General features: G+C 33.5%; 1 protein-coding gene across 1 annotated transcript; it reads left to right on the top strand.

Annotated features, from left to right (window-relative positions):
• The first annotated feature begins 4985 nt into the window (after positions 1-4985).
• LOC133175419 (alpha-protein kinase vwkA-like) lies at positions 4986-8755 on the top strand. Its single transcript, XM_061310525.1, has 2 exons — positions 4986-5261; positions 6908-8755. The coding sequence occupies exon 2, from the start codon at positions 6912-6914 to the stop codon at positions 7866-7868; it is 957 nt and encodes a 318-aa protein (XP_061166509.1). The 5' UTR covers positions 4986-5261; positions 6908-6911; the 3' UTR covers positions 7869-8755.
• The last annotated feature ends 3521 nt before the right edge of the window (positions 8756-12276 follow it).

Here is a 12276-nt window from a genome sequence, read left to right as displayed (position 1 = left end):
TATTAGGACCATTTCCAATCCCTCAGGTAAACTTCAACGAAATTTCAATGTGTTTGTTTATTATAATCCTTTAAAGATCTGTTTTTTTAAATAATAATTATATTTTAACACGATCATTAAACGGTCATTTTTTTCTTTAATTTCAAATCATTGTTGCTCAGTAAAAGTTCACTTTAAAAAATACTCCTGTAAGCTTTTAAACATGGTCTTTCGAAATTTGAATTTATGTTTTGATTTGCCTGTCGTATGGGTCAGTTCCTTGCGGCTTGAGTCGATATTTTTTGGCAAATGTTTAAAAAGACAATGTACATGTATGCCTAGCAATAGTAAAAATATTGCCCTCGTTCTTACGTCACAGCCCCATAGCTTCTGACAGGAAGAAAAAAAATCTTGTAAGACAGTAATAACACGACATTTAAGAGACGTGTAGATAAGGTATAATTTATTTATTATTTTAGATGTAAAATAATTGAAGTTGAAATCATGAAGTTTTATTATATTCTTATAGCATTTTGATTATCATATTATGTTGTATCTCTCGCATTAAGTTACATGTTGAGTTTTTTTTTTTTTTACTTAGAATTTATTTTTCTTGTCAAGCGTAAAAATTATAACAGTGTTTTTAAAATATTTGCAACGGTGTATTAGCATCCAAAAAGATTTTTTAATTAAAAAAAAAACTCTTACATGTTGGGGGAGGGGGAGGGAGGGGAATAGTAAAGAAAAGAAATGGAGACGATCTCCCCAAATAAATAAATGAATTTGGTACCTAATGTCATCTCTGTTAAGACTATTCATCCGTATATCTTCATTTTATGTATTCGATCTTTAGGAAGTGACAAAACCTTTGTTAATTAAAAATCTCTTAAGAACATTTACTTAATATACGGAATGTGTTTTTTTATTAAAGAAATTCGGGTGCATCGGTGGTTTTAACAGTATACATTGTATAACCCTCGTTCTATCTGTTTTGTACTCGAAATGGTTTTAGTTCTTTAGAATAAAGTAAAATTATCTCTTTGCCCCCAAACCCCTAACAATTCCTTGAAGACTAAGTTAAAATTGGGTAGTTATATAAAAAGAGAATCTTGCAAACCAAACATCTGATTTATATAATTTATCATCTTTAATACAATACAGTTGTTATTCAATTGTCTCTGAGAACGCAACTTATAGAATATAAAAAAAAATATATTTATTGTGCAATATGTCTTTGAAATTCTGAACGGGGTTTTAATGTATGCTTAATTCTCAGTCTGATACAAACATCAGAGGGGTGCAACCATTTCAGTTAAATAAACTTGACATAATCCGAACAATGTATTATGAAATGACTTTATTTGCAAATAAAAAGTTCACAGTCTGTTTGAGAAGCTTTAGAATAGCGTAATAGGAAAAGTTATATGGAGTTGCATCTTTGCCCTTTCCTAACGAATTTATGAAATGGTTAGGAGCAAGTATTTTTTATCGCAGTGGACAAAACATAAACTTGCATAAATCATTTATCAAATGTTTTGAATTGCTATTTTTTCAGATACAAGCTTTGATATGAAAAGACGTTGAACTTTTCGATTGTCATCAAAAACTTTGTATTGATATTGAGATTAATCTAGCACACTAAAAAGAGGCGAGACTTCTTATCCAGTTTCCAAACATATCTTAAGTCCTCCAATTTCGTTACTTTTCAATTTTTTTTTTATAAAACCATCTCTGGCTTTGAACTGTATTTTTGCAATTTATAAAATGGTATTAAAGACATTTTCAGAATATATTCAGTCTGAGTAAAGAAACTTGGCTATTTTGTTTTTAAGAAAAAGCTTTTTTTAAAGACATAGATTCAATTCAGAAATACGGCCTCCAAAATAATTGTGCAAATATTTAAACTAAGTTTTAATTATCTTTAGAAGCACAATTACATAAATCGTATCGTGGCATTATCATTGTGACAAATTCTTTAACTGGTGACGATCCTTAAGTTAGATAGAACGACTGGGTCATTTCGACACTTTAATATACTTACTGACATATACATATTGTATTGTTTCTAATTAAAGACCAATTAACACAGCAATTTGTTCAACAAGTGCACAATTTCGGTGTTATCGATAACGTTCTTAAATAGTTTGTTACGTGTATAAATGTATCAGATCGGGAAATCTAGTTGGGATTTAAAATTTGCAAAGAACATGACGACCCCTTAGATTGCTCAAACTAAATGCACGACAGATAATTGGGAGAGATTAAATGTGTCTATTTTCTGAGACAATTTGGCAGTATACTTTACAAATAATTAACTAGGTCCCAAGCTTTAAAATAGATACTGTAGATGAATTGATGACGTCGTCATTCCAAAGAAAGACTGCAATGGTTTATGTATACATGTACGTATGTATAAGAACAGTTCTAGTTCAATTAAAATATATCGAGCGGTCTGTAAAAAGTAAGTACTATTTGTATATAAACTATTTACCCTTTGAAAATGTATGTTAAAGATAGGGCTTGAAGTATGAAAATTTGCTGAATATCGTATTGCAATGATTTTTCTTTCATTACCTTTACATGCAGTGTATTTATATTTATATTATACGTTAGCTATATCTAGAGCTGGTTGAATAATTCGTAATAAATACAGTTTCTCCTAAACTCATGATTATATTTTAGTAAAGTAAATTAGGATTTTTTCCCCAATTTTTTTCAATGGCACTTTTAGAAGAATATAAATATTGAATTAAGAATTTTAGAACTGCAAATATATAGGGTAATAAATTTCCCCGTGAATATAAGCAATAATTTTATTTGCACTAAATCTGAATGTTGAATTTTCACACACTTGATTTTCTGCTAAGAAGAAATATTTCAGTTCTGAAAAGTTGTTTTGGATTGCATATTTACCACCAGGAATGTAAATACTAAGAGAACCCAGGCTTCATATACATGTACGCTTTCCACGTATATCTTAATTAACAAAGCCTTTATGTACACTTAAGAATTTAAAATTCACTCTGAATATATAAGGACTGAACGTCAAAATACGTTATACAAACAAAATATTAAATTCACTCTTGACATGATCGGGTAAAAAAAAAAGATAACAATGATCATGGGGTCTTTATACTTATCGTCAGTAGGCATCAAAGTCTCCATTACCCCCACTTAAAGATACTTAAATATGTTCCTTTACAAATGAGAAATGCATTCCAATTCGCTTTTCCCTCGCTGTTGCCGATAACATGGGTCAAGGCGTTGTAAAACATTGAATTAAGACTTTCTAGATGGTACCGAAGAATCAACACTCTATGTTTTCTCCCTAAGGAGCAACAATCCCATGACGTTGGATTATGTCTTGTACATATTTTATGCTTTAATAATCATATTTAAAGGAAACAAGGCGCTTCGCGGAGAACACGCAGAAAAAGAGGTAATTGATTTTAGCAATTGTGCAACAGTTGGAATCCAGAAATGGTACTATTTTATTTATCAATTTGCGAAAGCCGCTTTTAGATTCCTTTTTGGGGGTATACATAATGCATGCATACTTGTATCGAATGTTCAAATGAAAATAGATAATTAACAATTGATTGCTTCATTGATTTCTATTATGTTTCTTACCGACGAAAAAACAATCGATGACAGTAATTAACCATAAATTTTAGGAATAGATTTAAGTGATATTTATAGAAAACGCATTACGTCACAATTTATAAACATCAATGTCATTTCAATATTAGGAGAATGTGAAAATAACCTCCACAGACTCGATGTATAAAACTTCTTGGAGTCACTTCTCTGCCTGAATCACAGTGTTGTTCTCATTTTTTTTTTTCAAGAGTTGCCAAAAGTGTTTTATTCCATCATCTGTATATCTGATGCCTTTGTCTAAATATATTTAATATCACTGTCACGTGGTTCACAATACAAAAATTGTTCGGCACTCAAAAGATTTTTTTCATCCATCGGATTTTGTTGTGCGTTAAAATTTCAGAAATTAAAAGTGTGGACTCTTTTTTCGATTACTTTATAAGAAAATATAATGAAGAAGATTTCCTTTCATTCAGGATATTTTTGCCACTATCTCTCAAAATCATGATCAAACTAACAGTCTGAAATTTATCCATCACTTTACAATTTTTGTTGTCGCCCGCGTGGCGCAGTGGTAGAGCGTCTGCTCTAGAGTCGCGGAGTAAGGAGTTGATCCTTACGTCGCGGGTTCAATTCCCACTGTGGGACGTGGAGACCGGTCCTTCGGATGAGACCGTATAAACCGAGGTCCTGTGTCGCAGTAGGTGCTGGCACGAAAAAGATCCCTTACTGCTCAATGGCCCTAAGTGCCGAGCATAGGTCAAAATTTGCAGCTCACCACCGGCAGTTGGTGGCGTCTCCATATGAGTGTAAAATTCTCGAGAGGAACGTTAAACAACAAACAAACAATAAAAAAACAATTTTTGTTAGATTATTCCCATCCACTTCGTTCGGTTTTCCATTTTTTTAAAAATAAATACTTTACAATGATTGATTTTAAGTACAGGAAATCGTTAATTCATAGCGGAAAGATATGCAACTGCGTTGAACGCGAAATAAATTCATATGAGAGTCAGTGCATGTATAACGACCCCAGCTTTTGCTGACTTCTGTAGAAAAGAAATTTTCTCAAAACGTGTACTACTTCTGTTTTCTTTTCCTGCATGTTTGTCTATTAGTCAAAACTAGCATTTCTTCAAAACCTTTGCAGTCTTTACCTTCAGTATCATGTAACGAAACAATTTCCTTTCAATCTGAATTTCAAATGAAGGGATGAAATCGGAAATGATAGGATAATTGACCAATCTCTGCAACTCTCGCGCGTGAGTTGCGGTCCATTCCAATACTTAATTCCGTTCTGTCAGTCGCCTTTACTTGCAAAGAAGCTATTCTGATGAAAAATTGCCCCCGAGATTTCTCAATTTATTAACTTTCGAAAAAAAACCGAATTCTATTTTCAGTTGACGGTCCCCTGCAATTAGTAGTCGCCGAAAACTGGCAGATACGAAAAACTGGCCAATCATTTGAGAGCCTGATTTATTAATGCCATTAGTCACACTTGTGCGACTTTGCAATACATCACAACATGTAGCATTAGAGCGCGTCAAGTGATGATTGGATAAATGGAAACACAATTCAAGTTCCATCAACTAAGTAATGTCTTAATTTTCTCATCCTTAGATTCATCAGCAAGGCACGCCAGAGTTATGTAAAAAGGGCGTTTGTGAGAACACGCACGTTCGGTAAGTATACTTACAATATTTTGCAATGCTTGTTAAATACCCTTATAAATTTTTAGTCTTATTTTAAATGCAATTTTTATACATGAAAAAAATGCAAATTACGTTCCACAAATGTCATGAATGTATCCGTATTTAAATGATGTGTAGTTGCATTGTTAACAACCATTGCCATGTCTATCTACATTTAAGAAAATATATATGATGCTTAATCAACATCGATATATTTTCTTGTTTTGTATGAGAATCTGTGACAAAAACTGTTGTGTTAATCTGAGTATTTCAGGAGTATGTTACACTTTACTGAAAGATACTATCTATAAGAATTAATATACATTTAAAGAATGTCCAAAAGTAATTCTTTCCTAACGACTTATCTTCCCTACGTAATGACAACTTCATGTCAGATTAGATGACATATGAATGTGATATATATAGGATAAATCATATGGAATTGATATCTACTTAAAGTACTGCAACATATAATATCTGTATTAAAGAAATAGGACAACTACAAGTATATTTTGAAATAAGGGTGTTCATTCATCAACGGTGTCCTTGGTTGATGTAGAATAATCTAACATTCCTGCGACACTTCTTTCGTGATAATTAAATATGAAAACTATTGTAGCAACGGTAAATGTATAACAGATTCGTGACAATGTAATGCCTACAGGCACGGATCCAGGATTTTGCGTTAGAGGGGAGATATTAGAGGGCGAGGGATCTGGAAACGGCCAAGGTTCCCAGCTGGTTAAAGAGTCTTCCCGGTGAGGGCCAGGGTGCGAATTTAGAGATGCTTATTTTGACACATAAATGACTTCTATAAACTAAAGACTAATCTGAGTTTCTTCCAGAAAACTTTATGGAATTACGAAATAATTCTTTCCTTTTCTTACACGTAATTTGAAGAATATGTAAAAATTTATAAAAAGTTTCGGCATACATTATATTTTAAGTAATAATTCCCCCTTTCTTTAGCGAGTGAATTTCGAAGGGACCATGCTATGGCACTGATTAGATGGATTTTCTTTAAACCCTAACTTTGAAATACTATCAATTATGAATTATGTGTCACTAAATGTAATATTTACATTGCACAGTCGCTGAACTCCTCATAAAGTACTTGCTTTTCAGGTGTCAAAGAAACGCAAATGTGACACCTCTTACATGTAAATACAAGATACGAAGTGCAAGTTACAGTCCATGTAAATTTTGGTATTAAAAGATTAACTGTGATTGATATTGTTTAATAAATACCTATGTATATTGATTTAATCATTATATGTTGTACTTTCAGTATGAAGAACATTTTCCTTTAATTACGGCGCTTTTAAGCACAAATATGCATGTATAATCGATGATAAGTGACTCTTTAAAATGAATTCTAAAATTAAAATACTTAATATCTATTCCTAAGATCTCAAGTATTTTAAAAAAAATTTTTAAAGAAAGTCATGAGGATTAGAACTTTTCATACGGATATGTTTCATAAACTAAAAGCGGTCTCAATCAGTTCAGCAGCTTTCTGTTGATAATCGAAAATATTACCTTAACCACGAACAGAGAAATACATGTATGTTACACATGCAAGATGTTACAATTATTGATTTAAAAGTGCATTATCATTTTGTTTTTATTTTAAACAGAAAAATGGGTCAACAAATCAGTGTAGAAACGTTATGTGGACAAGATGAAGACTTGGAGGGGCGATACTGGTGCAGTTTTGAACCTTATCCATATAGAGTCGGTGCTCGAAAGCTCTCATACATGGGGATACTGAACGGTGAAGGCCCACGGAGAGGAAAGCGATGTCTCGTGAAGGCATTCCGGCAAGGCTGTGCCACAAGGGCGGATTGGCATCATGAAAAAGAACGAGCGATGATGGCGAAATCTTTAGCTTTAGAGTTTAATAGAGAAATGTCCGAAATTGGTGAACGTGTGAATCTTGTATTCCATACTCCAATGCTTGTTGAAATCGACGAAGTTTCTTCATATATGTGCATAGCTATGTTTCTTGGCAAGCCAAGAAAGAAAATGAGAGAGCTCGAATATGTTTCTGTGGAACCGTATCTTTCTGGAAAATTCCAAAACTTTAACAGTTCCAAGACGAAAATGTTTGACTCCATGGTCATGAACGCTTATTCTCATTACACTTGGTGCTGCACGCAGGGAGAATGTGTTGTTACAGGAATGAAAGGTGTGAAACAATTTGAAAACTATTATTTGACCGTACCAGTCGTTCATTCTCGAGACCAAAAATACGGTCGAACAGACATGGGACAAATGGGGATAGATAACTTCTTTGCTAATCACCAGTGTAACGATTTCTGTCGGAACCTGCCACGGTTGGATGAACTGGCTTGCTTTCCAAAAGACTGTGACCTTGATCTTGTAGCTTTTCAGCTAGAAAGCGCGGGATTTTTCACCAAGAAAATGAATACAGAATTTCTCGCATCGCCAAGAAAAATTGGCTCGACTGTTCATTGCGATAAACCTAGTCACTGTGTTTGTGAATTCTTCCGCCTCCCTTGCCCACACAGGATTGAACACACTTCCGGATTAATTTATGCGATCAATCGTTCGTTTGTCCAAGAAAAGAGCAGATAATTTGCATTCGATACGAATTTTTAACACAGAAGTCAATTTAGAGAAAACACACGATATTAGAAAATGAACAATTAATCTACGCATATCATGCATGTACTCTTGGATATCATCTCTAAGGTGCTTTTAGCGCAAATTTACTTTCAAGGTTAACATGACTTTTTCATGCTTCAATTGTCCGGCGAAGCTGAGTGTGAGCAGTGCTGACGTCATCAGAATCAACCTTGAGTAATTTACCTTCTAAACCACCCCTCAAACTAGACTATAAATAAAGTCAGATTTGGAAGAGGGATGATAGCTGGTCGTTTACCTTTTACTGTAACATATGTACAATTTTCCCGTATACGTACTTAGATTTTTTATTGAATTTTAAAGATGTCGGAATGTATCTTATCCTTGGTTTTGAGTGAAGTTGGCAGAAATTTAGCACGTTATTAAAACATCTGGTCAGTTGATCAACTATTCTAAAAGATTAATATTTGTGCTCCTATCAATGTTGCACACTGAATGAGTGGACTTTATGTTGTTCCTTTACTTTTAAGTTGAAGGGTTTTTACGGGATTTACTCTAATTCCATGATTGTGTATTAGTCAAATCAATAGATGACTGAATTTTAAGATGGGTGCTCACTTACCTAAATAAATATCTCAAACGGAAAATTTGTAGTATGGACAGTTCAGAGTCCTGCTTAAAATAGGAATACATTATTCTAAGCATATACCTTATTTAAAAAAAATGGCTGAATCTTTTGTTATGTCTTTTTTGATACCAAAGTTGTTGATATTATTAATTATTGCAGTGTTTGTTATTAGTATTTGTTAATAAAAGTTGTTTTCTGTTAAAATCGTATTGCGATGAATGATACATTAAAGGTTTCGATTCAATCTGAATATTTTTGTTATAGTTTTTGAGATAAATTATAAATGCAACGATGCCGAGCTCGCTCGCTCTCTCTCTTTCTCTCGCGGCCTTTTCCGGCTGTTCCACACGTCTTTAACATTAGTGTCTTATTGTAAGATATCCAATCCTCTCTAATAATCAATATAATATTTTTACCTACATGTAAATGAAAGAACAGTGATCAAATTTACAAATACAGTAGACAAAACGAGTGATATATCAGTACCCCATCGTCGCATACCCACGGGTGATCTCGTCTTTTACTCATCACCCGTGGGCAAACTCGCCGAAATATCGTCGTAAAATATGCTAATTGTTGATTATAGACAACCAATCCGAAAATTGGAGCTCTTCAATTTTGAAAATACGTTTATTAAATTGCTATTTATGCTTAATAAATTGACATTCGTTAAAAGGTGCAATTTTTTTTTCTTTAAAACGTTTAAAACAAAATGTACAGGTCACTTACATCAAATACCAGGAAGAAATTACATCAGTGGGAGTACCTTAAGTTTCTCAAACTGCGAAATGCACCGATGAGTGGATTTATTTGCAATCCGTGTGTTAACCACGGAAAAGTTTTTGTCATTGCCGAACACACATAAACTTTAATTTGTTGATTTGCCATCGCGACTCTGTGGAGAAGCCAATCAAATTACCCGCGCATATTAATTACATACTACGATTTTTCGGCGAGTTTGCCCACGGGTGATGAGTAAAAGAGATCACCCGTGGGTATCTGACGATGTCAATACCCATTCTTTAAAAAAAAAAAATTACTTTATAATATTTCTGTGGTTCTGCATTGTGACGTCTTATTAATACTTCATATTTACATTCCACATGTATTTTCCGGATTTTTTGAAAGATATAATCTCATAACTGCAACGGTGTGTGCAAACAAATTTTCATAACGCGCGTTTCTAAATTTGTTTGCACATACCGTTGCAGTTATGAGACTATATCTTTTGAAAAATAATAATTCAATGCTTATAAAGATTGCAATCAATTGTTAATTATTAGTATGATTTCATATTTGAAACTCTAAATAATTTCACATTTCAAGTCAGTTTTGGAGGCATAGAAACCTTAGGTTACCTCATAAAGTATCTGCTTCAATGTACAAAAATTACGATAATTTTTGTTTCCAGATGTTCAGGTTCACGTTAAGTCAAATTGAACTCGGTGGAAAGGTTCTGCAAATAATATTATATGATAACTTAAGATAACATAAGCTATCTTTAATGCTAAAGTTTTTAAACTAAAATTAAAAGCTTATCGATACTTGAAGTATATGTTATAATCAAAAAGAAAATGCAAGCATCAAGAGAAAAATTAAAGCTCGTTCAAAAACAATTTCTGTAGATGTCAGACATTTGTTTGATGGGTTGTGATCATTTACCAAATTTATCCAAAGTCAGTAATAAATAAAAATGTTACATGTATCATGCGCGGATCTAGAAGGGGGGGGGGGGGTCGTAAAAGAAAATCTACCAAGAAATGAAATTGCTGTACAAATGGACCTTGCCAAAAATTACACCTGTAAAACACTGCCGAAATAAAATCGCTTAATATTTGAATCAATGCCCAGTTACAAAACACCCAGTTGTTGTGTATTTCAGAAATGCATCGAATTTAAACACAAAAAGATTGCGTTATCTCAGACGAACTCTCTAACTATACCAGTACCGTATGCTCATTCTAAGATGTTCTTAGACTTAACTCCCAATTTAAAACTCTATGCCCCAGTGTTCAAACTGTTCACTACTGGACAGATATAGTCCATCGAGTCGGTACCGCAACAAAACAATTTTTAATTTTGTGGCAGAAGTAAGGGTTAATGTACGAGTAGCGCTCCATTTCTTAAAAGTAATGGAACCGAGGCCCCGAAAGGGCCGAGGCCCATTGCTTTTAAAGAATGGAGCGCTACGTGTATATTAAGGTTGAGGCTATCTGGTACCGCTTGCAGGGTTACTAGCAGGAGTTATCTCTCCATAAGTGCGTACGAGTTATCTCGCATTTCAACGGTGATATACATGAATTTGTACCCTTATTAAAAAGTTCCGCATCAATCGTTCTCTAGAAAGGTTACTGTTTATTTGATATGTAAAACGTAATAATTAAGAAAAAGAAAGGGAGAGAGACAATTAAAGTCCTCTAATTCCTGATTTGGGAGCATACAGTGCATTCGAACTTAGGGGTGGAGTGGGAGTGGGTATCGTCCCAATGATTTTCACATTGTATAATATTCACTTGAAAAGAAAGATGTCTTTCGGAGCTCCCCACCCCCCCCCCCCCCCCCCCAAAAAAAAAAAACATGTATGATGAAGTTTATTTTTTCATTTATTTAATTATTCTTTTATATGTACATATTTATTTTTATTTATTTATTTATTTTTGTAAATACTAAATACATACTCAAGACTGCCATGTTTTCAGTTCCTTTTTGTTGTTATTCTTTTCTTTTGACAAATGTTCACTCGCCTTGTCATTCTCGCGGACATGGCATGATAATCGAACGTCTTTCTTCTTGAAATTGAAACTCTTATATTAAATTAAATTACAAAAATTCACTAGGGAACTTTGAATCCCCCTCCATGTATCAGGGAATGCCGGTATGCAAAGACTCTACATAGGCCTTTTATTAAATACTTATTTTCAATTTAATCAAGGGTCGAAAGAAAGTGTTTTTGAATGTCTCCAAGTTATTAACAGTTCTCTCTGTGTCTCTCTCTCTCTGTGTGTCTCTCCCTCTCTCTCTGACGGTAGTGAATTCTGCCCCAATCCGTGCTTACTGTGTTCTACACTTAATCTAATTTTCAGACACCCTTTATTAGCTTTCTAGTCATCATCTTCTAATTCAAAATTTTTTTTCTGTTTTTCAAAAATATATTTCATCTCATATTTTCACAGTGAACATAACAATTCCATGATAATCTTGTACAATTTACCAATAATGATAGCGTTTAGAACATTAGTATTTCAATACTATCCCCCCCAAAAAATTCGGCTTCTATATGTATGCCCCCTACTTCCGATGAAAAAAACTAAAATTCTGAAACCAGTATTCAATAGTCAAATTTATTTTCTTTAATTTTTCTTTAATGCATAATATGAATAAAGGAATGTTTAACGCCGAGAATCAACATGTAATAGTTCTAAATATGTGTTTAAAAGTTAGGACATACTAAAGTCAACTCTACCGACCGCCTAAGTTTTGCTCAGACTGTACATTCTTAAGTCCTTCTTAAGCATGGTCTTAGACTTAAGTACTCTTTATGTTAGGACCCCCAGAAAATGAAACTGCCCACCTCTAACAGGTACTACATTATGTAGCTTGTACCTGTAACACGTACAGATATCAAGTTATGATACTACCTTCCTACAGGTACCAGATTTCAAAGCTACCTATCTCTAACAGTTACCAGTCTTCAAAGCTACCTACCTGTAACAGGTACCAGATTTCAAAGCTACCTACCTCTAACAGGTACCAGATTTCAAAGCTACCTAT

This window comes from Saccostrea echinata, unplaced genomic scaffold (assembly GCF_033153115.1).
Source record: "Saccostrea echinata isolate AGI-Se365-2 ecotype Australia unplaced genomic scaffold, CSIRO_AGI_Sech_v1 ptg000062l, whole genome shotgun sequence".
Taxonomy (NCBI): Eukaryota; Metazoa; Mollusca; class Bivalvia; order Ostreida; family Ostreidae; genus Saccostrea; species Saccostrea echinata.
This window is presented reverse-complemented; position numbering and strand designations above follow the sequence as displayed.